A 27,300-nucleotide genomic window follows, 5' to 3' on the forward strand; every position below is an offset into this window, starting at 1 on the left:
AACCACTACAATTATCACATTCGGTGCAATTTTAAAATCAGCAGTTGTTTGGGCAATGGAGGTTTCTCCTTTGGATCACAGGCCAAGTTCTCACATGTTTCTCTCAGTAGTTCTAGAAGCCTGCCGATCCCTCTAAGGCAGAGACAGCAAACTGGACACTCCTGGCCACATCTGATTTTCAAATGCGTGCACCTGGTTACCCCTAATGCTTCAACATTCATTGGTTTTATTTCCAGCTCCTAGGAACTGTGAGACTGCACGCACGCTTGGATCTCCCTGAAATACCAGCAGATCTGGCAAGCCCCAGCAACATGCTAGCAGGTACCAATCAGCTAATAACTAAATCACATTAATTAGTATTCATTCTAAATTCTTGTATTTAATAACGCATGCCCCATGGTAAAAGCTCAATGGAATAAAAGAGGTACCAGGAATAGCAGATGTTGCTCGCAGCCTGCAATATCTCCTCCATTCTCCTGCCCAAACGCAGCTATTGGTGTGGGTGGTGTGTACCCCCGATGCCTCTGTGAGGCTGCCACATTGGCTTCTGCTCGCCTGTTGGCCATGGTCTCCACTGCTCCCTGGAGCCCAACACCCGGCTGATTCCCCAGACTACTGTGGGGTCTTCCAGACAAGGGGGCTTGCAGCTCCGCTGAGCCAGAGAGCTGACACATTATCCAGATAGTCTGAAAATGGCTGACCCGGTTACTTGCCTGAGGATGTAGCCACGCAGCACCCCATTGTGTTCGGTTTCTGGGGGAGGCTGCCATTGGACCATGATGGACTGGTTGGTGCGCCCACTGGCTACGATGTTTTTTGGGGGAGCACTGGGCGGTTCTTCAGGCAACATCAACCTAAAAGAGAAATGGAAGGAGGGGGAGCAGTGAGTTCCGGACAGAGAGGACCCTCACTGGCATTCCCTATTCTACTGGATTTTGCGCCCCACTATCTAGAAAAATCAGGTGACAAGCAAAGCACAGGCCACGGCTGATCAAACTGCAGGCACAGGTGTGAGATGGTTACCACAAATCCGTGCAGCCAACACTCCGTGTAGCCACCAACAAGGAAGACGTGGGAGGCGGCTCTATCCTGTGTGCACAACCCGCAGTGCCTCTAAGCTTCCGAAAGATTACCAGCCTGAGGGAGTTGGCTTGAGGCCCCCAGTCTAAGGCTGCTTCCAAATTGTTTTCTTCTGCTCTTTCAGTTTTTCTCATATCAAACTCCCACATTTCGGAAGAAGTCATTTGGATCTTAGCTATCTATCCCACAAGGCACCACTGAGCTCTCAGGCAGGTGGGGCGTGCAGGCTGCAGGGAGCGGGCGCCACACCCACGCCACGCTTGCACAGGCTTCAGAAGTGGCCCTCCCAGGGGCTGGGGTGCTGGAGGGCAGTCAGAGGGCAGCACCTGTGCAACCACAGGCCTCGCTCGGCTCCCTGACAACACCCTCTAGGGGTCTGCTTCTCAGAAAGATGGCACAAAGCATCCACTCCGCTGTCTTCGGGCTCAGAAAATGTGTAAGCTCTTAATTTCTGTGTACAGAGGGCGGCGCTGTCAGGAGAAATGCGAGACCCTGGCCTCGGAGCAATTCAGGAAAGCCCAGCTCATCCAGCCTCCGACCGAGCTCTCCCTCCCTGTGACGTCTTCCCTGCTCACGTTTGTGCCAGGATCCCTACGCAGCAATCCACTGCTCCCACCCAGCACGCCGCCTCTGTGTGATGCCTAGGCAATGTGGCTTCCCAGTACTGCACGGAGGGAGGGCGTCCACACACCTGCTTGTCTCTGCGCTGTACTGGCCTTTGCCCACTTGATTGACTGCACACACCCTGAACTGATAGGTGCGGGCTGGAGTCAGGCCGCTCACGGTGACGCTTGTCATCTCAGGGTCAACGTTCGACAGGTGCACTTTCCATGGGGAGTCTGGAAGAATGAGTACAGACAGGTTCAAATTCACACGGCGCACGTATGAACGATGATGAGCGAATGCGAGTGTGTCCCTGTGAATTCTCTCTCCCGCTTGCCAACACAGCTCTGTGACAAAGGGTGGCTATCCCCACTTGACAGACATGGAAACTGAGGCTCCCAGTCAGGAAGCTATTAACACGGGAGCCTGGCATGAAATCTGGGGTCCCTCACCCCAAATCCAGTGTTTGCTGGAACCCCATGCTGCTGTCACCAAGTGGAAAGATGCTTTGGTTCAACCTGCATGTGGCCATTTAAAAGGCACTAAAACACTCCTTATTCCTGTGTGCAATATGTGATGGGGAAAACTCTGTCAGCTCTCACGTTAAGCAAACCACAGATATGTCTCCCAGAAAAGGATACTGCACATGTCGCCGAGTGATAAATAAAAACTATATTCATTAACATTTTAATAAAAGAGGAAGCAAGCATGATAAAGACAGATGGGCTGCGCAGCCCATTACGCCACCGCACAGCCGTGTGGCTCTGGCTGGAGAGGTATGTAATGAAATTCGCAGTGCAGAGAGACTGCCTCTCCTCCCCGCGTTCCAGCAGGTGCACGGCAGAGGCTCTGCCAACCAAACGGGCTCTCACCCGCAAGGCTTGGGAAGCGGGGGTCCTACACCATTGTGCGACTGTTGGCCGAGTGTACACGTTCTTCTCGGCCAAGTCACTTTGTAGAGCGATGCCCTGGAACGGACAAGCTCTGGCAGTGACTTCCAGCATCCACCGCCATTTCCCCTCCGGCGTCACAGTGATGCCCACACCAAAGTCCCAAGTTCTCAGAGAAGCAAATGACATGGTGGCAGGGAGACTCTAGTGGAAATCAAACCTCTTTTTCCTCCTCTGAAGTGTGCTAAAATCCCTCATGCCTACCTTGGAGACACTCAGAAAGTAGAGACACATGGCTCCCAGGATGGGGTTGGGCTATGCTCAGCGTGTTAACACCACCAGCTGCACATCAACTCCACACACAACAAAGAGTGGAGAGTAAACCATGAAGACACACTCCTGTGTGCTGGGAGCGCATCAGAAACACATGCTGGCACCCCAGCTCCCGACAGGTCACCACCAGGTAGTCACAAACCACTCCAAAATGAAACAAGACCCTCAAATGCAACCTAAGCTGGCTCTCTCACAGATCCATCGGCTGGATTCCTAGACACAGAGAGAAGCCATTCTGCAGCCTGATGCCAGTTGGACCATGAAGATTTTATCTTTTTAATCATGCCAAAAAAAAAAAAGGTTGCATCCAAGAGCAGCCTTTCAGGAAGACAGTCTTCCCCCGAGCTGGGCACTTCCCTCTTCTGGCTCCTGATTGCTGGTGACAAGCATAATCAAAGTGGGTGAGGATCCCTTCTCGTTCTCTCTCCCATAAACAAGCGTGTGCCTGCCCGGTTGACTCGGATAACTCAAACCGCCTTTCCTCTCCATGCTGGCAGGCTGAGACGTTTTGGTGAGAATCCAACGGACTGTGTTGATCTGACCAGGCCTGGTGCAGAGGTGGAAGGCGGCCTCCCTCCCGTGACTGGACGTCCGGGGCAGGAAGCAGCACCTCCCCGTGCCGAGCCCAGCTCACATGCACACACAGTTCTCATTCTGAAGATGCTGTTGCTCAGCAGAAAACATGGAGGCCACTGGCTTGATTTTGTCTGAATCCTCCTTAACAGTGGGGCAGGCGTGTGGCACAGTGGTCCAAGGCACTGCAGGACGTCCCATGTCAGAGTCTCTAGCTCGGGTGCTGGCTCCTCTGCTGCCAGTCCATCTTCCTGCTGACGTGCACCTGGGAGCAGCCAGTGATGGCGCATGGACCTGGGTCTCTGCCACACAGGGGAGAGATCTGCACAGAGTTCCAGGCTCCTGCCTTCCGCTCGGATCAGCACTGGCTGCTGTGTGCCTTTGGAAGGGGGGCGGTGTGTGAACCCGTGGATGGAAGGTCCCTTTCAGTGCGTCTGTCTCTCCGCCTTTCAAATGTGAAAATATCTTTTTTAAATGGGAGACAAATCAAAACCGCATTGACATGCCACTTCACATCCATTAGGATAGCAATTATAAACAAAGAACCAAGCAAACAGAAAGTGACAAATATCGATAATGATAAGGATATGTAGAAATTCCAAGCCCTGTACACTATTGGTGGAAGTGCAAAATGGAACAGTCACCATGGAAGACAGTACGGTAATTCCTCAAGTAACCGGAGTTATCATATCACCCAGAAATTCTACTTCTGGGCATGTGCCCGAAAGAACGGAAGAGTCAGGGCTCCTAGGGAAATGTGTGCACCGTGTACATGGCAGGGCTGCTCTCAACAGCTTCCCAGTGGAAGCAGCCCAAGCACCAGTGGATGGGTAAACAGATGGGGTCTCTTCATTCAACTGAACAGTAGCCAGCATCTAAGAAGAAAGAAACTGGGATACATGGGAGAATGTTGAGGACAAAATGCTGTGTGAAGCCACTCATATGATGTCGCTGGGGTAGTCAAATTCCTAGACACAAAGAACAAGGGGCCCTGGAGGGGGAGGCAGGGAGTGTTTAACAGGGCACACTTTCACTTGAGTGGGATAAGGGTAGTGTGGACAGATGGTGGTGACGCTCAGACCACATGTGAATGTGCCTAATGGTGCTACAATGCGCACTCAAAAATGGCTACGATGGCAGGTTTTGGTAAGTGTATTTTACTAGAATTAAAATGTTTAAGAGATTAAAAACCAAAGAGAATAACACAAAACTCCTAGAATGACCTGCATATGAAACGAGGCGACATGAATGGGAGGCATCTTGCGGGAGTCCCGGCTAAGGCGGGTCCTGGTGCTGGGCAGCTGCTCCCACTGGAACCGGGCTCCGCCAACTGCACCCTGCTCTGCCCGGAGCTCCTGTCCCACGGCCTCCCCTGGGAGGGGAGGAGAGAGGGAAGGCTGGGCCCTCCGCTCTCTGGGAGCATGCCTTCCTCAAACTCCCTGCTCCTCTCCAGGTGGCAGCTCACACAGTCTCTTACTGGCACCTGCTTAGCCCCTGGCCTCTCCCACCTAAGAGTGGACTTGGCTCTGAGGCCACCAGCCCCAGGTTACTGTGGTTTCCCTTCTTCCACACTTGGGCAAACAGCCCCTTTCTGAAACTTGTGTGTGATTACTGTCATTTGGGGGTGCCGTCTGTCCCCTGGGGGGCCCTAACTCAGCAGCACTCAGTACGACTTGGCTTCCAGGCCCCCCTTCCTTCAGATTTCACAGTGCCTGCGAGTCAGCGCTCACTCACCAGCTTCATCAGACGCAGCAGCAACAAGTCATTTCAGAAAGAGATGAAGTCGAAAGGACGATTGCCGTGACCGGCTGGCTGAACGGCACAGGGAGGAGAATGCCTGGACCCTGCCTGTCCTGCCCAGGGCCACCCAGTTGACCTTGGCTGACTGCTCACCCTGTGAGGAGGCTCTCAGAAGTCTGTGACCCAGGTATAGGATCTGTACGAGGTGACAACAGGGTCTATTACCCAACCCTGTATTTTGGGGGCCTGCACAGTCCCCCAAGTGCATCTGAATGCTTTATTTATTCTTCTTCCCTTACTAGAACATAAAATATTGGGCAAGAAGAGAGATGAAATTGAAAGCTAATACAAATGACCTGATCCACCTCATGGGCCTCTGATTTATACCCAATACCCCTCCCCACCCCCCACCCCCCCAAAAAAAAAAACTGGTTTGAGAAGTATCTGCTCATTCCCTGCCCTGGAACCACACGCTGGGTGAGAACAGTCAACATTTCAATTACCAAGTCTGTTCCTGACAGTCAATAAGCAAAATCCCTTTAGAGTCTCCTCCCAGGGGCTGGCGTTGCGGTGTAGTGGGATAAGCCATCACCTATGACGCCAGCCTCCCATGTGGGCACTGGGTTTGTGTCCCACTTCTGATCCAGCTCCCTGTTAACGGCCTGGGAAAAGCAGCGGAAGATGGCCCAAGTGCCGTGTCTCTGCTGGCCACGTGGGAGACCTGGAAGAAGCTCCTGGCTTCAGCCTGGCCCAGCCCTGGCCATCATAACCATCTGAGGAGTGAACCAGCAGATCAAAGATTGCTCTGTGTATCTCCTTCATTCTCTGTAACTCTGACTTCAATAAATAAATGTTAAAGAAAAAAAAAAAGATTCTTCTCCGAACAGGGCTCCACCAGGCCTCTCTCAGGGACCGCAATGCAGAAGAGCCTTGGTAAAGGAAACCACACCGTGAAGTTTCAACAGCTTTTCCCTCCTCATCAGGGCCTCCTCTCATATCTCTGATCAAGACGAGGAAGTTTCTGACTCCCCCATCCGGCTGCTAGACCGCCTGGGTCACACAACGCTGCAGAGCCAGCCTCCTCCCAGCTGCAGGGCCCACCATCTACAAGGCCTGAATCACCTCACCACATTCTTTTTTTTAAGATTTATTTTATTTATTTGAAAGACAGAGTTGCAAAGAGAGGTAGAGACAGAGAGAGAGGTCCTCCATCTGCTGGTTCACTCCCCAGATGGCTGCAACGGCCGGAGCTGCACTGATCCGAAGCCAAGAGCCAGGAGCTTATTCCTGGTCTCCCACGCAGGTGCAGGGGCCCAAGGACTTGGGCCATCTTCTACTGCTTTCCCAGGCCATAGCAGAGAGCAGGATCAGAAGAGGAGCAGCCGGGGCTAGAACCGGCACCCATATGGGATGCCGGCGCTTCAGGCCAGGGCTTTAACCCGCTGCGCCACAGCGCCGACCCTATCACCTCACCACATTCTACCTGTGAACTTAGAAGCTGGTGGTTTTCAGTTTGTAAATATGTACTAAAGTGTTTTTTCCGGCAGAAATGAACATTATCATTTTCTCAAATAAAGGTAACGAAGTTGGGCGGGGCGGGGAGCCTGGGTTGTGGTGCAGTGGGTTAAGCCACGGCTTACAATACCAGCATCCCATAAGAGTGCTGGTTTCAGTCCTGGCTGCTCCACTTCCAATCCAGGCCCCTGTTACTGCACTGGGAAGGCAGTGGAAGATGGCCCAAGTACTTGGGCTCCTTCCACCCATGTGGGAGACCTGGATGCAGTTCCTGGCCTCTGGTGTTGTCTTGCCCTGCCCGAGCTCTGCCTGTTACGGCGATTTGGGGAGTCAGCCTGTAGATGGACGTGCTCTCTCTCCCTCTCTCTCTGGCTCTGCCTTTCAAATAAATACACAAATTTTTTTAAAGGTGGGGGAGGATAACCATGGAAGGAAAATGTTTTTGACGAGAGATTTTTTTCTAATTGTCAAGGGGCATTACTGTTAGTAGCACCTGATGTTCAGAGAGCGGCGGCAGGTCTTTCGTTATCCGTAACAGAGACCTTCTGGGAGGAGATACTAATGCAGCTCTTTTCCAGGCCAGAAGAGGCGGCTCAGGAAGTTAAACCAGCTTTCCCCAGCCTTCACAGGTGGTCAGTACTTAGGCCACGGTGGCTCTTAACATGAGCAAAAGCGGAGCAGCCAGGCCTGTGTGCCTCCGCGGGGGATGCAGCAGAAGTATGCAACATCCATGACTTGTTTACACACTGGGTGCACACACATGAGCACGCACACACACACACACACTCTACAAAAAAGCAAACAAAGCCAGTAACGGAATGTAAATCAGAACCAATCTCCAAGGAATAAAGGTGAGGAAAATCAATCAAACACCAGGCTCCAATTCCAGGACATGGCACAGCTCTATGGGATCGGTGTTATGGGTGCTGCCTAGGCAAGCGAGGGGCAGGTAGGGTGGAGCTTTTCTTGATTAGGAGACATTAAGAACATGGGTGGTAGTGTAGCACTGACTTTAAGACATGGGCTAAGATGCATGTATTCCACATTGGAGCACCTGCTTCAATACCAGCTCCAGCTCCTGGCTCCAGCTGTCTGCTAACACAGACTCTGGAGGCCGCAGTGACAGGTCAAGTATGTGGGTCCTGCCACCTGCATGATGGAGTTCCCAGGTCCTGTCCTGCCTGTTTCAGGCATCTGAGGAGTGAACTAGCAGGTAGAGACTCTGTCTCTCTAAATCTGCCTCTCAAATAAATAAATGTAAAAACATTTAAAATAACAGAATAATAATAAAAGATAAAACAACCAATACAATGGATGGAATGCGTTTGGATCATTATCCAAGCAAGTCAAGTGTAAAACGTCATTGTTTTGGACAATTAGGGGAATGCAGACTGAGTATCAGATGATATTAAGGATTATTAACCTTGCTAGCTGCAATGCCTTTGAGTTGCATACGGAATGACTTACAATGAAATGATTTCTGGGGCCGATGCTGTGGCACAGTAGGTTAAACATCTGCCTGTCTCCTATATGGGCACCTGTTCTAGACCTGGCTGCTCGACTTCCGATCCAGCTCCCTGATGATGGCCTGGGGAAGCAATGGAACATGGCCCAAGTGCTTGGGCCCTAGCACGTGCATGGGAGACCCAGTAGAAGCTCCTGGCTCCTGGCTTTGGACTGGCCCAAAGCTATTGCAGCCATATGGGGGGGTGAACCAGCAGATGGAAGACCCTTTCTGTCTCTCTGTCTGTAACTCTGCCTCTCAAGTAAATAAATAAATCTTTAAAAAATTGAGTCACTTAAAAAAAAAAGAATTGGCTTGGATTTCCTTTGAAAAACTCAAGCAAAAAAAAATGTGGGGAGCAGAAGAAATATGTTGTAAACGTTCTGTACTATTCAGGATACAACATTTTTAGAAAACAATGATCTTTGTCACAACATTACTAGCACGAGCATTTATAACTGTCTTAGTTGTCCATCTGGTTAGTAAAACCCGTGATTCCACTGGTGTTTTTCTTGTTGTTGTTCCTACATGAAGGAGAACGAATATTCTTTCATTGAAACACAGACACTGTGTTTCCAGGTTAGAGTTAAGAGGAACAATCAAGATGCAGATTCACTATTTTTCCGACTCTAACTCCTCTGCTGTGTTGGCTGCAGACTGCATATTGAATTTTCCTAAAATGGGAATACGGGCTGTGCCAACAATGGCTGTCCGCCTCGACAGCCACCCAGCAGACAAACCCCAGCAGCTCTAGTTCATTCGCCGTGAGGAGCAGGGAGGGTGCCTGACGCAGGGAGCAGCACGTCTATGTGGCGGTGCTGCCGGTGACCACCCGGATGCAGGAGCCCTGAGGCAGACCCGACGGTGCTCATTTACCTATGAGAAATGGAAGGGGCCCAGCCCCCGGCCTCTCCAGGGGCCATGAATGCTCCTCACCCACCTGCGTGCTTTCTGTGTCTATGGCTACTCTGAATGTAAAGCCTGGGAAGAGAAGGGCTTGTCGAGGAAGAGTCGAGAAGCTGAGCTAGTCTCCAGGTCACTGTCCACGAGGACCCAGGAGCAGCGGCAACGCCACTGAGACAGGAGCCCTTCCCCGTGCCAGGCTGCCCCTCCGGGCACTGAACACAAGTGTGCTGCATCTCTTTGGCTGACCTTGCAGGCAGGTTCTGCAGATGCTAACCCTAGGCACGAGGTAAAGTTTCCAGTGCTCAAGGGTCCTGCCGAGCATCAGCAGTGACAAGTGATGCTGACAGTGTGTGCCCTTGATGTGATGTGACGAGAAGGGCATTTGACTCCCCTGCTCTGCCTCCAAAACCTCACAGCCCCCGTCTAACCATGAGAAAAGCATCAGACAAATCCCAGCTGAGTGATGTGCTACATAGCAGTTGGCCAGTCCTTCTCAAAGCTGTCAAGGTCATCACCAACTGGGACGGTCCGAGAAGCTGCTAAGAGGAGCCTGAGGAGACAAGACCACCCGATGTCACGTGGGGTCCTGGATGGAGAGGACATCAGGGGAGAGCCGAGGACATCTGAGGACAGCACGGACATCAGGGGAGAGCTGAGGACATCTGAGGACAGCACGGACTTCAGTTAACAGCAATACATCCATGTGGGCTCATCAGCTGTGACGGACGGACCCCCTGAAGGCAAGGAGCCAGCAGCGAAGGAACCGCACGTATGAGTACACAGGCTCTGCCTCTTCTCAATTATTCTGCAAACCTACAACTGCTGCCAAAGGAAAACCTCAGGAAGAAACGAGAAAGGGCTGCCGGTGGACGGGGCGAGGCGGAGGAAGGGCAAGTCGTAAGCACGGAGTGCGTTTACACACAGCTAAGCACTGGAAGACGTCGTGTGCTTCGGTATGCGTACGTATGTGTGTTCACACACGTCTGCCCAGGCACCGGGTGGAGGTTGTACAGGAGCCGGGACCAGAGCCACTGCCATTGTTCTCCTTGTTGGAGCTCCGAAGTGTTTCAGACGCGGCCTAAGCTAACGTGCTCAATGTTTGGGGAGCTCCTGCCTTTGGGGAGCAGCAGCAAAGGGCAGGCCCTCTACAAGCTGCTCCCCAGTGCCCCGGTCTGAGCATCAGTTCTAGCTCCTGATTCCAGCTTCCAGCTCACATAGATCCTGGGAAGCAGCGCTGACGGCTGAAGTAGCTGGGCTCCTGCCACTGACATGGGAGGCCTGCGTGGAGTTCTTGGCTCTGGCTTTGGCTCCCCAGTCGTGGGGACATCCAGAGAGTGAACTAGCACACGGGCGCTCCTTCTGTCTCTGTCTCAAATAATTACATGAAAAGTTTCTAAGGTAATAGAAAATGGTAAATGTAATGTGAAATATATTTTGTGTATGTTTATATTTATATGAATGTGTGTTTATCTATGTATATTTATGTGTAAAACAAAAAGTAACACAGTTTATTAACAAAAATTTGGAAAATAAAGAATATGAGAAAAAAACCAAACAGCACAGTCCCATACTCAGAGTGTGTTTTTAGCCATGCTGTGGCTGTTCAAGTGCTTCCTGTAATTATTTTCAATTTTTTTTTTTTTTGGAGACTCTAACCCACATTTCAGTGTTTAGCTCAATGAATTGTTGAAATTAGGTTGGATGAATGAATAACATTTACTTATCCGAATTAAAGTGCCCTTAAATTATTGTCAGCATATGAACAGAGATAGAAGGTTTCAAGCCAGAGAGCAAATAATGTAAACCTTCACAGAGTCAACCAGCTCGGCGGGAGACCCCACAAAGAATGCCCACTCGGAGCTACTCCTCCACTCCAGGCTGCCCTCTGAGAGCCAAGGCTAAGGGAAAGCTTCCCGTGGCCTGGACAGAGCTCATCTGGAAACTGAAAGAGAAGCACAGATAGTAACGTCTGCAAAGGTTCAGTAAGATTGTTCCCTGCAGGATGCTTCTGAAGAAACTACGGCCAGAACCACGGGAAGGGGTGGCACAGCGGAACCTGCAGCTCGAGCTGGTGGAGGCAGCAGTGCAGACAGACCACAGTCTTGGGAGAGGACGGTGAGGTGCTCCAGGTGGGTGAGACGCTATCAGGGCACGAAACACACCTCACGCACACTGTGAAGAATGCTGTGACGCCCCCTGCCACAGCAACCCTGGGAGATAGGACGGAGGCCCCGGGAGCACAGGCCCTGTGCACGAGGGTGACTGAGAACCAGAGGTGAGGTCAGAGAGGATCCACAGGACAGGGGGAAGGGGCAGGAAGCAGATGAATGTTTTCTGCTGAAACCACTAAAGGGGGACAGCAAAGAGGCGGTTAGACTTCCCTCCCCTTGGGAAAGCTTTCTTTGTCGCACGCCATTAAAGAAATGATGAAATTCTGCTAGGCTATGGTTAAAACGCACCAAATTTTGTCTTAGAAGTCAAGACACTAAAGGGCTGAAACAATTAGGAAACATGTGAGCCCCAGTAAAAGACATGGACAAAGTGGTCCAAGCAAGCGACTCTGGGACATGAGGGCTATGGGCATCCCCGGTGGCCCACGCCGCAGCCCAAGCTTCGGTGCGGACCCACAAGGAGGCATGTGCTCCTGGGAAGGGTGTGGCTGGTGCATCGGGAGAAGTGGAGGAGGCCACAGAGGCTGGATACAGCCATCAGACAAACCCCAGAAGCTCAGGGGAATCAGTGCTGGGTAGGAGACCCAGCAGGATGGCGGTGGACTCCCCGTGCAGGTTAGAAATGAGTGCGGCCTGGGCTGGCAGACTACAGGATGAAGCAGGTGGCTCTCCCTGGATGAGGCTGGCCCAACCTTAGGGTCCACAGCACCAGGGTCCACTCTGTGGCACTGAGCGGTCACAACAGGTATGCCTGCCTAGGAACTTATGGCAATTTGCCTGCGAGGTGAGGGCAGAGCCTTCCAGAAGATGAGGACCAACAGAGGAAGTGGGGCCCACACTGGGCTCCCTGATCCCCCTAATTCTGCCTGAGGGCCGGGAGGTCACAGAGAGTGCGTTCTGGGGCCCTTCACTTTAGCCCTCACGTCCCCCCAACCCAGCAATGCTGTCCTTTCCAAAACACCTACAATGGACACTGCCTCCCTCAATGCATTTAACGTGGGAGCAAACGCTATCAACGTGAGGCTTCATATGCAAAAGCCAAAGAAAAATGAGCTAAAACATAAAACACCCCCTAACAACTCCGAGAATACCTAGGTGAGGTGGGTTTCAAAGACAGTATTAAAACGATCTGATGCACGAAGAACAAAGTCCCTGTCATTCTGCAAGCAAACCAGCACAAAGCCCATCTGCTTTTAAGTCCATAACAGCCAGTGAAGACGAAGATACCCAACACACTGTGCGGCGGCGGTTGGAGTGGCTTTCATGCCAGAGCAAATGAGCTCAGGGAGCGCAGTGGGCAAGACAGTGGCGTGTCTGGACATGAAAAGACACCTGTGGCAGCAGCAGAAGAACTGAGCCCACGGCTGAGAAATTCTCTGTGAGGGGAAGAGCCCCCTCCCCAAAGACACGGGGGCGAGGGAGCTCGGAGAATGGTCTTCAGACGATGCTCTCCAAATGCTAGTCTTGAACCAGCAGCGGACATAACCAAGCTCTGCCTGAAAAAGCAGAGATGGGTGGTGGGCAAAGAAGGGCTGCCGTGGGCACTAGAAGGCTCCACAGCCCAGGAGAGACCAACAGCCCAGGACATTGCTTCCTGAGCCCCAGACACCCCCAGACCCAGCATGCTCCCATCATGCCAAGCTGTGCCCTGCCCAGACCAGGATGCCTCCCAGCGCCAGGGCTGAGGGTGGGTCCTCAGCTGTCTTGGGCCCCCTTCCTTCCTAAGGAAACCCGACCGACAGCTGAAGAACAAAGGACCCTCCTGCACGAGGTCCTTAGCTTCCTGCTCTTTTGTACTCCTTGAGCCTCACACAGCTCCCCGTGGTCACTGCCAGGCCCATCTTGCTAAAATCATGTTCACACAGCCCTCCCTTGCTCTGCAGCACCATGGGGTCTCTGTTGTGAGAGACCTTGGCCTGGATCCTCCGGCCCTCTCTTATAGCATGGAACAGACATGTGGTGGTGCCTCATGGAGCGGGGAGATGAGGTACTCCACTTCGCGTCCCCTGTAGTCGTTCTCCAGCTTCTGTAAGCATGTACTGCTTTGCACCTACAACAGTGTACACCTCCTAAACGCCTTTTTAAAAAGCAGTGCCTCTCCGCCTTGCTTCGTCTTCTCCTGCCTGGAAGAACCTTCTGCTCCCACAAGTCCGCTCACCCCGGACTTCCCTTCTTTCTGTCCTGCATCCAGGCCTCTGCCGTCCTGGGCCTCCATCCCTCCCTGGGCACATCCCACCACTCCCCCAAACTCTGTCCATCCCAACATTTGGTTCAAGATCGTCCCCTCTGTCCTCCCTCACTTGCTCTCTGCGCCACTGTCCTGGCCGGTGGCCAAGTCCTAACTTGTACCATCTCCATGTTCTTGGCTTTGGCATCTACTTTTGTGAGAGTTCTTTGTCCCTCAGACTGAAGTCCTTCTTTGTCCATTTCTCTCCCTGTATCTAACAGTACCAGGCACAGGCAGCAATATAGTTCGCAGATTTGTCTGAAGCTCCTGCATCCCACGGAGATGAGGATGAAAAAAAATAAGATGAAGAGGTCGCTGGGCCCAGTTTTACATGAGGTTGCCTTTAAAGTGTGTTTACAACACACACAGGAGGCTGCGCATGTCTGTGTGTGTAGGGAGAAGACTACATAACACACAGGAGGCTGCACATGTCTGTGTGTGTAGGGAGAAGACTACATAACACAGGAGGCTGCACATGTCTGTGTGTGTAGGGAGAAGACTACATAACACAGGAGGCTGCGCATGTCTGTGTGTGTAGGGAGAAGACTACATAACACAGGAGGCTGCACATGTCTGTGTGTGTAGGGAGAAGACTACAAAACACAGGAGGCTGCGCGTGTCTGTGTGTGTAGGGAGAAGACTACATAACACACAGGAGGCTGTGCGTGTCTGTGTGTGTAGGGAGAAGACTACAAAACACACAGGAGGCTGCGCATGTCTGTGTGTGTAGGGAGAAGACTACAAAACACACAGGAGGGTGTGCGTGTCTGTGTGTGTAGGGAGAAGACTACATAACACACAGGAGGCTGTGCGTGTCTGTGTGTGTAGGGAGAAGACTACAAAACACACAGGAGGCTGCGCATGTCTGTGTGTGTAGGGAGAAGACTACAAAACACAGGAGGCTGTGCATGTCTGTGTGTGTAGGGAGAAGACTACATAACACAGGAGGCTGCGCATGTCTGTGTGTGTAGGGAGAAGACTACATAACACACAGGAGGCTGTGCGTGTCTGTGTGTGTAGGGAGAAGACTACAAAACACACAGGAGGCTGCGCATGTCTGTGTGTGTAGGGAGAAGACTACATAACACAGGAGGCTGTGCATGTCTGTGTGTGTAGGGAGAAGACTACATAACACACAGGAGGCTGTGCGTGTCTGTGTGTGTAGGGAGAAGACTACAAAACACACAGGAGGCTGCGCATGTCTGTGTGTGTAGGGAGAAGACTACATAACACAGGAGGCTGTGCGTGTCTGTGTGTGTAGGGAGAAGACTACATAACACACAGGAGGCTGTGCGTGTCTGTGTGTGTAGGGAGAAGACTACAAAACACAGGAGGCTGCGCATGTCTGTGTGTGTAGGGAGAAGACTACAAAACACACAGGAGGCTGTGCATGTCTGTGTGTGTAGGGAGAAGACTACATAACACACAGGAGGCTGTGCGTGTCTGTGTGTGTAGGGAGAAGACTACAAAACACACAGGAGGCTGCGCATGTCTGTGTGTGTAGGGAGAAGACTACAAAACACACAGGAGGGTGTGCGTGTCTGTGTGTGTAGGGAGAAGACTACATAACACAGGAGGCTGTGCATGTCTGTGTGTGTAGGGAGAAGACTACATAACACAGGAGGCTGTGCGTGTCTGTGTGTGTAGGGAGAAGACTACAAAACACAGGAGGCTGCGCATGTCTGTGTGTGTAGGGAGAAGACTACAAAACACACAGGAGGCTGCGCATGTCTGTGTGTGTAGGGAGAAGACTACAAAACACACAGGAGGCTGCGCATGTCTGTGTGTGTAGGGAGAAGACTACATAACACAGGAGGCTGCGCATGTCTGTGTGTGTAAGGAGAAGACTACAAAACACACAGGAGGCTGCGCATGTCTGTGTGTGTAGGGAGAAGACTACACAACACAGGAGGCTGTGCATGTCTGTGTGTGTAGGGAGAAGACTTAAAGATCTTCCAAACAGAAAACATACACGAAACCAGATGATAAAATGAAAATACAAAGGGACAAGAATCCACAATCATTATAGAGAAGAAGACAAAGAGAGGTTCCGAGCACGCAGGATGACTTGGGTACTTTATTTGGGTACTATTTGGCTTTGGGCTTCCTAGCAACCAAGTCAAAGGGGAAACGTGTTCTTTCTAGAAAGCAGCAGATTTCAAAGAAAACTCAGAATCCCAGCTCTGAAACCAGCAGGGGGCAGGGACTTGGGAACCCATGTGGAGACAGGTCCTGCAGAACCTTCCAAACTGCAGGGTACTTCTAAGTGTAACGTTCAGCTTCTTAAAGAACAATTTACTTAGAAATAAGTTTTCCCTACACAATTTTTAAAATCCTAAGAATTAGGAATGTGAGGGAGGAATGTATGATGTGATGAAAACCTGTTCTTTTAAATGAACATCATATTCACTTAGATGAGACTCGAAAAGAGGAAAAACTTAATTGATGGCTTCAGAAGCCAGGAAAGCCGAAGCTGGACGGGTAAAGACACACGAGGGAGCTTCCTGGCCTGTTGGACGTGATTTGCATCTTCTTGGAGGTGTGGCTACATGGATATAGGTATTCGTCAAAACTCTCTGAGGATCTCTGTATTGTGTTGTATGCAAATTACACCTCAACAAACAGTAAAGCATCAGTGTGCCACAAGGCAAATCCTGCAGGCCTTCTGCCGAGTGGGAAAGGAACAAGAGAAGTCACTACGCTGGCTACTACGTAAAATTATTCTGACCAACCCACTAAGCTAGGAAGAACAAAAAGAAAACAATAATGGCTATTGTTTAGAGAAGGTAGAATGGTTACCTTGAAAATCAAGAGGCTCAACTGAAAAATTAGAATGAGAAAACGGACAGTGGCTGAACGGAACTAAGTCCCGGCACATCACCAGCTGTCCTGTGCTCTGGCCATCACCAGCCAAAAGACAGCATGGGGAAAACTCCACTCACAACAGCAGCCATGCAAAGTCCTAGGACAAGATTTTTGAAACTTCATAAAACTCCCATTTTCTTTTCTAGAAGAACAAATGGTGACAAGAATTAAAATTCTGAAAAGATGAGGGCACTTGCTTTATCAGCTACCAAAGCAAATTACAACACTGTAATTAAAACAATTAAAATACTGTAAAACTGGCAGAAAAACAGGTGATGAATAAAAAATCAAACATTAAACAGCTTTTTCTAACAACAGCTCTCCTTGGTACATAAAAAAGGAAACATCAGAAATAGGTGGAGGGGTCGGTGCTATGGCACAGAGGGTTAAAGCCCTGGCCTGCAGCACCGGCATCCCATATGGGAGCCAGTTCAAGTCCTGGCTGCTCCACTTCTGATCTAACTCTCGGCTATGGCCTGGGAAAGCAGTAGAAGATGGCCCAAGTCCTTGGGCCCCTGTACCCGAGTGGGAGACCTGGAGGAAGCTCCTGGCTCCTGCCTTCAGATCAGCTCAGCTTTGGTCATTGTGGCCATTTTGAGAGTGAAACAGCAGATGGAAGACATCTCTCTCTCTCTCTCTCTCTCTCTCTCTCTCTCTCTCCTTCGCTCTCTCTCTCTTTCTCTCTTTGCCTCTGCCTCTCTAACTTTGCCTTTCAAATAAATACACAAATGAATGAATCTTTTTTTAAATAAATGGATAATTCAACAAATCATGCTGGGGAAATGGGTCATGTGGAAGAAAGAAAAAGTCATATATCGGGAAACGAATTTCACATGAATTAAATATATTAAAAATTAAACACAAAAGCAGTGAAAACATGTAAAGGGAAATACTACTACATTAACTACATGAAAGATAAACATTCCTGCATGTTGAAAGGTAGTACCCAAACACTAAGGGTAAAAAGAACTGGATAAAAATACTGTCACAAATGACAGAAAAACAACCCTGAGGCCTTGATGGAAAAATGGAGGAAAAGAAATGGACAGATCATGCAGAGAAAGTGCAAAAAGCCGACCAGCATAGACCAACGTGTTTAACCAGTAGTCCTGGCAACGGGGAAAATGCAAATGAAACTCTCACAAACTTAGAGCCACACATCTTCTGAATGAAAACACAGGAGAATGCCTTTGTAACCTTGGGGCAGGACGATCCCTAAAACAGCTTCCTTCAGGATGTTCTCCTTACTGTCGGCTGTCCTGTCTTTGTTGGTGCGGTCTAGTGGGTAACTCACCACTGGGGACAGTGCCTCCCAGAGGACACTGGACAGGACACCTGGAGACCAGGGGCTGGGCCCCAGAGGAGACGCTAGGTAGGAGCAGACCAGAGCAGAAGTGGGAGAGCCCCAGGCCTGCTGAGCAAACGTGTGGTGGTGCTGCGTGCTGTGCTCAGGGAACCACGGGCAGCACCACTCCCGCAGCACGAGAAGTCCTGCAGTGGGCGGCTGGAGATCAATGTGAGAGGCAGGCGGTGGTCAGATGATAAATGGGACCATACACCAGGCCAACAGGCCTGGAATCTGTTCTAGCAACGAGGAATTCTACCTGGGAGGGCATTTGGGCTAGCAATGTGATCAGAAGACAGGCTTTGGTGGTTGTGGGAGAATTCCGGCCTCACGGCCTGCTTCCCCGGACTCACTTCCCCGGGTGTGCACTCCATAGTGCACCCTCTGGTTGTCTGGTGATGAATGGATTTGAAGGCTGGCACCGCAGCTCAATAGGCTAATCCTCCACCTGCGGCGCCGGCACACCGGGTTCTAGTCCCGGTCGGGGCACCGATCCTGTCCCGGTTGCCCCTCTTCCAGGCCAGCTCTCTGCTGTGGCCCGGGAGTGCAGTGGAGGATGGCCCAAGTGCTTGGGCCCTGCACCTACATGGGAGACCAGGAGAAGCACCTGGCTCCTGGCTTCGGATCAGCGTGGTGCGCCAGCCACGGCGGCCATTGGAGGGTGAACCAACGGCAAAGGGAGACCTTTCTCTCTGTCTCTCTCTCTCTCACTGTCCACTCTGCCTGTCAAAAATAAATAAATAAATAAATGGATTTGAGGAAGACATCCACTGACAGGTGAGATGGTACCCTGGCCAGACTCGGTCAGCAGTTACAGGAATGAAGGCAATGGACTAGATTTTAAAAGTATGAGATCAAACTAAGAGAACTTATTCATTTATCTGTGAAGGGAAGGGAATGGTGAAGAAGTCAAGAATGGCTTTCTGTGTCTAAACTGGGGGAAAGATGACAATTCCATCTTAGACACTTTGAGGTCGATGAGTCTGTAGGACCTTGAGGTGTAGATGTCAGAAAACATTCGGTCAGGATGAAAATACACATTAGGGTCTTCCCACACATGGGTGGATCTGAATTACAGACACACCAGGGAGAGCTGTGGCGTGAGAAGGCCCCGTGCAGGGCATGTAAGCCTTCTTGCTGAAGGAGAGGAAACAGAGCCTTCCAATGGCCAGCGAGACACGAGTGTGAGAGGCAGGAGTGGAGAAGGGGTGGAAGCCACGTGCGGAGAGTCCCCAGCAGAGGTGTGACCCAGCGCGCCCCACGCAGCAGAGTGTGGGCGGGGACTGCTCTGCCCTTTAGGTGAGTGGAGTGGACGGGAGGATGGCAGGAGTGGGGGCTGGGAGGTGGAGATAACTGACAGAGAGGCCGAGAGCAAGAACTTGAAGAAAGAGGGCAGAGACGGATGAAACGATGGAGTCATGACCAGGAGGAGGAGTGGGGGAGGGAAGGGCTGACTCTCACATACAAAGGATTGTACTGATTATCTCCATTCTTTGTACTCTGTAATATCTAGATTTTTATTAATGAGCATTCATAGACTTAGTAATAAAAGAACATTTATATTTTAAGTATTTAAATATCGTAAGGTATACTATAAAACAACTATGAAGACTCATATCTATTTTTTAAAAAACCAACAGACTCATATCTGTTAAGAAATCAACAGTAGCCTTACAAAGTATAAAGGATCCTTAAGTTTTCACCTAAGTATGCTTGTCACTTGCAAGTACTTAGCAGGAGACACAGGGCAGCAGGCACTAAGCTTTAACAAAAAGAAACGGGTAAATGAGTTCATCTTTCTAGTAATTAGTAAAACATCACCACTGTTTCCCTTCAGCAGTGAGATGTTGCAGTCCAGCCCATGAAACACTAGCCCCACCAATGGGGCTCAGTCTCAATTCCTACAAGAATCAGGATTGCATGGTTACCAAGGAAACGTGGGGCAACTGTGGCATTAGGGGAGTATCTGCATGTCTCTTACAGTATATTCCAATGCACTCAGGGCAAAGGGTAAATATTTCATGGAGCAGAATCATGGCTATTACATAAACATAAAATGATATCTATCATAGATTTTAATTTATGAGGGCACTGGTAAGATGTTACAACTGTGTCAAAGGAGATCTCAAACACACACATACTGATAATGCTAAGATAAATTTATAAATAGGTACAAACCAGTCAGTATAACCAATTATATCTGACAGAACACAATTTAGTAGCATTGTTTATTTGCATCTCTAACAACAAAAATCATTTGCATCACTCACTTGCCGCCTCGTCTAACCCTCTGTGCCCCTCAGTTTTCCACAATGGACAGTTGTAAAATGACCACCAAACTGAACACTGTGGGTTCCCTATGGATTCAGACAACCTTGAGGGGGTGCTAGATAAGATTCCTACTAATCTGGCTTTTTGGTTGACTGTTGAGTTTTTCACAATTTTTTTTCCTGACAGTCTTCTCAGTTATGAGCACAATAATCTCAAAGAAAGATTGTTCTTGATCACAATCAACACACGTTTCAGACAGCAGGCACACACTTCACTGTTGAACAGAATTCTCAGCTTTGCACAGGGTTGTGCTACCGAGACAGCATGGCTTTGAACCTGTGTCCCCAAGGGTTCACGTGTGAAGCAAAATCCCCACTGGGGACCAGAAAGCAGGGGAACCGCACCCGACCACGGTGCCCCTGGGGGAGACTGGGAACAGACGAGGTCATCGGGCAGAGCCTCACACGGATGTCAGCGGCTGCGTGAGAAGACGGATGCATAGATGCAGCCTCGCGAGCACAGGGTGCCGGGTGCCACCTCGGGGTTCTGAAGAAGAGGTGGTAACCATTGTGGCCGCGTGAGCCTCCAGAACCGTGAGCTAAATTCACTTCCTTCTGTACAGAGTGACTCAGCCTCAGGGACACAAGACAGAACCAGGAACGCCTGCACCCCCTCCCCAGAGGTCTAATCCTCTGTGCTTCTCTGTTTACCAGACGGGACCCTGAACCAGGCCCTAGGACACTGCCACCCTCTCTAGCCCTAGGACACTGCCACTCTCTAGCCCTAGGACACTGCCACCCTCTAGCCCTAGGCACCTGGGACCAGAGAACCATCCAGCTTCTCAGACAGCAGACCACAGGTGCCTGCAGAGACCAGATCTGTTTCTGCCCAGGGTTTCCACGTGAGTCAAGCCCCCGGACAAGCTCCAGGGCAGCCCCAGCTCTGGAGTTCTGCTCCAGAAAGCTCATTAGAGCCCTCCTGCGGGAGTGGGGATGTCACGAGGGCAGGTGTTCATGGTGCACCTGCTTGGCCGTTAGACCACATCAGCTTGATCCCTGCAGAAGGCCTGGTTTTCAGAACAGTGCCCCCCTCAGTCTGCAGGGACTCCTGAGTGGCCGCATGGACAGACCTGCTGGACGGGCTCATTCAGAACTGACCTCCTGCACAGTGTGAGCACAGGAGGCCAAGCACAATTTCCATCTTAGTGTACTTGCGTCTAAGCTGTCCTTTCCAGCTATACTTGGCCAGCGGGTTCAGCTGCTTCTTGAGGGCGCTTGTTGCTAATAAAAATAAAAACCAGACCAACTGACCCAGACGATGGTGCTGGTCTTCCTATTTGCTGGCACAGGAAGGTAACTGGCCGGTCAACTTGAGGCAGTACATGCTGCGTCGGTCAGCGTCACAGACCTCCTTTATATGGCTGAAGTCAAGGACAGCCAAGAGACGGTCAACTCCACCACTGCCGACGCCTCCCACAACCACCCTGCAGGAAAACAGCCGGGGGTCTCAGGCAGCTCCGAGCTAAGTCCACAAGCAGAGGCAGAGGCTACTGAGGGACCGTGGCATTGTCACTTTCTCCATGAAATGAAGAGACATGAACATCTGCAGAGTTGCCCAGGATGGCCAGGCTCTCTGTTGGCATCACAGGTCAAAGTGTGTTGGTACATGGACCCCACCTGCCCTTAGAGAGTTCCTGGTGTTGCCAGAAGACAACCACGAGTAATTGTTATACCATAGGCCAAATACTTAAAAGGAAATCCAGTAAGGGTACAGGAACCCTGAGCAGGGGGAATTAATTCTGCATGGGCATGATGGGAGTGTGGGTTAGGGAGAACAGTGGAGGAGAACTGACATTTGAGCTTTGCTACTCAGAACAAGGAAGAATTTTTCCCAGGCACACACCACACACAACTGCCAGCCATGGCCCTACTCACATTGACCACTACTTGTTTTGATGCAAGCCTTGAATGCTGGCCCTGCGGGGTCTTTGCTGATACAGTCCCCCTTGTCCTCTGTCTGGCCTGGGTCTGATTTGTCTCCAGTCCACTCACTCTGACTGTGGTCCGAGGCCACCTTACTGAGAACATGCCATGTTGGGGGATGGATGGAAGTGTCTGACCCCATCCTTGCTCTTAATAGCTGAGACTGATCTTCTCAACTCTGTATCCTAGCAGCCAACAGAGTGACTGGGTTAGAGCAGACGCCCAGTCAAGATTTACTGTTGGGTGCATGGGTGGGCAGAAGGATGGAGATGTGGGTAGGTGGGTGGATGGATGGATAGGTGGGTGAGTGGATGGATGCATAGGTGGGTGAGTGGATGGATGGATGGGTGGGTGGGTTAATGCATGGGTAGACGTACTGATGGGTGGCTGAGTGGATAGGTGGGTACTTGGGAAGATTGTGTGTGGGTACATGGGTGGGTGAATGGATGGTCAGGCAGGTAGGGGCTGGATGGATGGGAGCAGAGGGTGAATGGATGAATGGATGGAAATTGTACATAAAATCTTATTTAGGTGAGACATCTGACTGGAAGAAGTATTTGCACATTTGTTGAGAGAATAGTTGATATAGCATTTTTTAAGCAATCCGTTATTTCATATAAACTGGGGAAGGTAGAACACGTCTATTTTGGAAGACAGTTTATGATAGCAATTTTGACTCTATAATGAGGGCACTCTATCAGAGAGATTCATTTCAGCTCATCTGTCAAGTATCTATCAAGTGCTAGGGACTTGGGACACACAAATGAATCCAGTCCTGGGGTGGGCATTCAGCTTAGTGGTTCAGACACCCGAATCTCATACCAGAGTGCCCAGGTGTGAGTCCCGGCTCCAGATCCTGGCTCTAGTTTTCCACTAATGCAGACCCTGGGAGGCAGCGGACGAATGACTCAAGTAGTTGGGGCCCTGCTACCCACTGTTCTCTTCTGCCAGCTCCTCCCCAAGCCCCAGCCACGGCAGGCGTCTGGTGACTGAAGGAGCAGGTCGGAGCGCCTGCTCTATGGATGTGTGTTATCTATCTTTCCATCACCATCCTTTATCACATCTACCAGATCTACCTGTTTATCTGTATCTCCGTCTCCAAATAAATAAACTATATTGAAAACCGCAGTTTTCAGTCTCAAGGAGATGGAAGTCTGATGGGCACTGTCAGAACTCTGATGACAACAGCTGTGCTCCCATCAAGGTCTCTCCACACAGATCATCTTCAAGTAGCGTGTCACTTACAGACCACACACTGGGATGTCCTCAGGAAAACCTTCTTGTTGCCCAAAGGTTATTTTCCCAAAGAGCACCAATCCCTTCCCTCCTGGTGGGCGTTGTAAGCGAGGTCAGCAGGTTGTCTGCACACAGCTCCTCTCTGTCTCAGCCCTGACCTCTCTTTGAGGAAGAAGCCACAGAAGCAGCTGCAGACGCCTGGGGGAAGGCAGACATGGCCTGGTCTCAGGCACCAGCTCAAGATGGTGCTCCAGACTGAAGTTGTGGTAGCCAAGGGCGTGAACTTGGAAACCCAAGAAACAAATGAAATACAGCCTCTGGGATCCCGCTCAGGAAACCGGTCCGGGTGGGGGCCAGTCCAAACAAAGGTGCTTCTGGTTCATGAGTTCCTTGAACCCCCACCCGAGGAGGCCCAGGAGTGGCAGCCACCCAGCACGGCCATCCCCGCTCTTCTCTGTGAGGCTCCTATAGGCACTGAAGAGCCAGGCTCTGAGTCAGGTGGCCCAGGGGCTCCTGTACCTCTTCCTGGCAGCATGGCCCTGGGCCAGCAATTCCCACACACCCACGGCTTGGCTAGAGACTGAGGATCAGGCAGTGCCACGCGGTATGAGCAGCGGAAGAGCAGGTTATCACCGACGGGAATCAATGACGAGAGGAGGCGGCGGCAGGAAGACCGGGAGGAGACATGGAGCGGCTCGTCAGTAACGGCAGGGAGAGTGCACGGAGGTGTGGGTTTGGGGAGGGCCACGGCAGGGCTGGGGCAGTGCTGGGAGCTCACGTGGAGTTTCACCACGCAGAGGCTGGCTTTGGTGGTGGGCACACCGAGAGAGCACCACTTCCAGCTCTGTCCTGGAGTCAGGGACCCAGTTAGAATACCAGTGTCACATGTACGGGACCAGCCTCTGTGGTCTGGCTGCTCTGCCTCCAGGGAGGCCCAGGTAAGGGTGAGGTCACCTGGGAAGGGCTCCAGCTGAGGGATTAGAGGCTGGACACAGAGGAGCTGTGCTGGGGAGCCATGGAGGATGACAACCTGGCCCTGTGACCACTCCAGCTGAGGGACAGGCCCTGAGATGGGACACGTGGGCCCACGAAAGGTATCGACAGGAAACCAGTGCAGTGGCCTGTGTCCAGCAGAGAGCAGATAGCCAGGGGGTGCCGAAGCAGCACAGAGGACTGAGGCATTGGGGTTTCATCCCAGTGTAGCAGGAACCCTGCAGGGTTTACATGGGGTAGAGGGGCCCTGGCCAAGGCAGTGTTGCTGCTTGGAGGAGGACCAAAGCAGATGTAGGGGCTGATGGGTAGGCTGTCCTGGCAAGAGATGAGAGTAGGGACAGAGCAGGGAGCCAATGCCTGGGTGGGGATCGCAGAAGGAGGGGGCTGTGGCTTCATGGAGGTGGGGGTGGGAGGGGCAGAGGGACAAGGACAGTGGGCAACTCCTAGGCTTGGGCTTGAGTACTACAGAAATCAAGGGTGCTGGAAACTGGGATTAGGGAAACCAGGAAAAGATGTGGTTTAAAGACATTAGGTTTGCAATATCTGTGAGGCACCCAGGTAGAGGTCAGGTCACTGGTTCCAGGCTGGAACCCAGACCTGGGGGTGTGGGGAAAAGATGCCTCAGCACATCAGCAGAAAGCAAGTGCTGTCCAGGGAGAGAGCCTGGGAGGAGCGGACAGAGTGGGCAGGCGCACACCGCGAGGCAGCCAGAAGAGGAGGCGCAACGGCCAGCAGGCTGGAGGGAAGCCCAGCTGCTGCGCCCCAGGAGGAAGCAGAGTGTTTGAGGAGGGGGCTCGTGGGGGTCTCTTGTGGCAGAGAGGTCGAGGCAGGGGAGGAAAGAACAGGTCTGTGGAATTCCTAGTGCTGGTCCCCGCTAGGGAGAACACCCGGAGGAGTGAGGTGTCACTGTGGTTGGTGCCTCTCAGATCAGCCCCAGGTAGTGAGAACACCCAGAGGAGTGACGTGTCACTGTGGTTGGTGCCTCTCAGATCAGCCCCAGGTAGTGAGAACACCCGGAGGTGTGAGGTGTTCCTAGTGCCGGGTCCCCACTAGTGAGCACGCCCGGAGGTGTCACTGTGGTTGCTGGCTCTCAGATCAGCCCCAGGTGGGGGTGTTATTTTCAGTCCAAGTTCACCCTGGGGAACACGCTGTCCGGGGCACCTCTTCTCAGGCGGGCTTGGCCAGCCTGCCCTGCTCTGGCCCCCAGTTCAGGCTCTGCCAAGGGCCTCTCACTGTTGCTCTCTCCCCTCTCCCAGCCCCACACTGCCTTTCTCTTCCCTGAAGTGTGACTGAGCTTATCGTTTGTGACCTCATAAAACATCTTAACATTTCACTGGTTGTTTTGGGTCCACGCCAGACGTAAAGGTTAAGGACATTAAGAGCACACACAGAAATCTGATGGTTGTTCAGGCGACGGCTTTGTCATGCTACTCACTGTTTTCAGACAGCTCCACGATGTAATAAAGAACAGGGCTGTTTCCATCGAAGGGTCGCACCCAGGAGAGCGTCACAGTGTGGCTGTGGGAGGAGTTCAGGCTGGCCAGGAGGTTCTGGGGCGGATGAGGCAGTTCACTTGAATAAGGAGGAAAGAACAGGGGGGAAAAAAAGATAACACAAATGAGAACTGGCAGTTAGCCTGGTGCTTGCACCAGATAGCCCTGGAGTGCAACATCTTAGAAATAAAAACAGAAAATACGCTCCGAACAGAAACACTAGTCATCCTTCCAAACAACAGAAGACGCACCAAATGGAAGTCAACTTCACCATTCACAATGTGTTCTCTGAACATAATTTGACTTAATCCTTACGACAGGAACTGAAACGACTTCCAATACTGCAGCTTACGTGGGAGAGAGGTGGGGGTGGGGGTTTACTGACTTTATTACTTGACAGGGAAGCCTTCCCGGTCAACAACTTGTTTGTACAGCTAGCTGTGGGTCATGGTGATGCAGCAGGCCATGGTAAAGGGAAAAGGCGTGGTGTGAGGCAGTGTGCAAGCTCTCAGCACCAGCCGTGGGAGGTCACCAGGGAAGATGCCACAGGAATTCCTAGCACGAGGTTACACTGTCACTCCTTCCTCTGTGTGTGGGATAATGCGGGTTTAGGGGAAGCACTTGAAAGGAACTGTGGCAAGAACTAGACTAGAATCCAAAGGAAATGGAAAATAACACGTCAGCAAGGCTATAAAACGGAAATGCAATTAAAACAAATAAATTCTAGAAAAGAAGTCACTAATAAAAAGAAGGATTTTCCTGGGATTTACTGGTGGCAAAGCTACAAAACCTCACTGCATAAGTTCTTCCAATGACGAGCCTACAACATAAAGTTGCCGACTGCCCAGCTCTGATATTTACATCTACATCTCACAAATCGGGGAGCGAAACTCTGTCTTGTAGCTGTTCAGGACCATTTTACAAGTGGTCCCTGGCAGTGGTGGGGGACAGCAAGCTGAGCGTGACCACCTCACCCACTAACTAGTTTTTGGTCTCTCTTAGACATCAATTACTGCTGAACCACATAGGTCAGAAAAAAAGTTATAGTTATCCTTGATGTTTTTGAATTTAAAAATGTACTCATTATACTTTGAAATTTATTAAGGTGCTTTGTGCGTTCAGCTACCTAAGAAACACAGCTCTAACTTATGAACACCATTGATAAACAAACTAATATTTCTAATGTGGACTGCAGCTACTTTGTATATTAGAATCATAAAAAATGAACTTGAGCCTGCAATGTTGTCTTGTTTTCTCTTTAACTGTGAATTAAGTTTTAAATCAGAAAAGAGGTTGCTGTTTATATTTGAGTTCTCCAATAACCAAATCTCCATTAGATTTCCAATAAAGACCACTGTGAAGAAAAGGCCAGAATAAAAATACCAACTCTACTTCTCCTAAGCCCCATCTCCTACATTTTCTTCCAAGTCTGAATTAGTTCAGTGTGAAACAAAATCAAATTTGCTCAAACAGTCCCACCTGCAAGCAAGCGATGAGTAAACTCGGATCCATCCAAGTAAGACTGTGGTATAACAAAGACCTCCTCTGCTTCTATCCCATGGACTTTCCTAGG

The 27,300-nt window shown here is 50.9% G+C and overlaps 1 protein-coding gene across 1 annotated transcript in view; it reads right to left on the reverse strand.

Annotated features, from left to right (window-relative positions):
* The window catches only part of SDK1 (sidekick cell adhesion molecule 1), a 983,380-nt gene that overhangs the window by 194,083 nt on the left and 761,997 nt on the right, over positions 1-27,300 (reverse strand). Inside the window, exons 14-16 of the mRNA XM_062180134.1 lie at positions 25,670-25,806; positions 1,772-1,919; positions 714-854 (exon numbers count right to left, since the gene is read on the reverse strand). Coding sequence (XP_062036118.1) covers positions 714-854; positions 1,772-1,919; positions 25,670-25,806 — 426 coding nt within the window. The remainder of the gene's footprint in view (positions 1-713; positions 855-1,771; positions 1,920-25,669; positions 25,807-27,300) is intronic.

Source organism: Lepus europaeus, chromosome 21, assembly GCF_033115175.1.
Source record: "Lepus europaeus isolate LE1 chromosome 21, mLepTim1.pri, whole genome shotgun sequence".
NCBI lineage: Eukaryota > Metazoa > Chordata > Mammalia > Lagomorpha > Leporidae > Lepus > Lepus europaeus.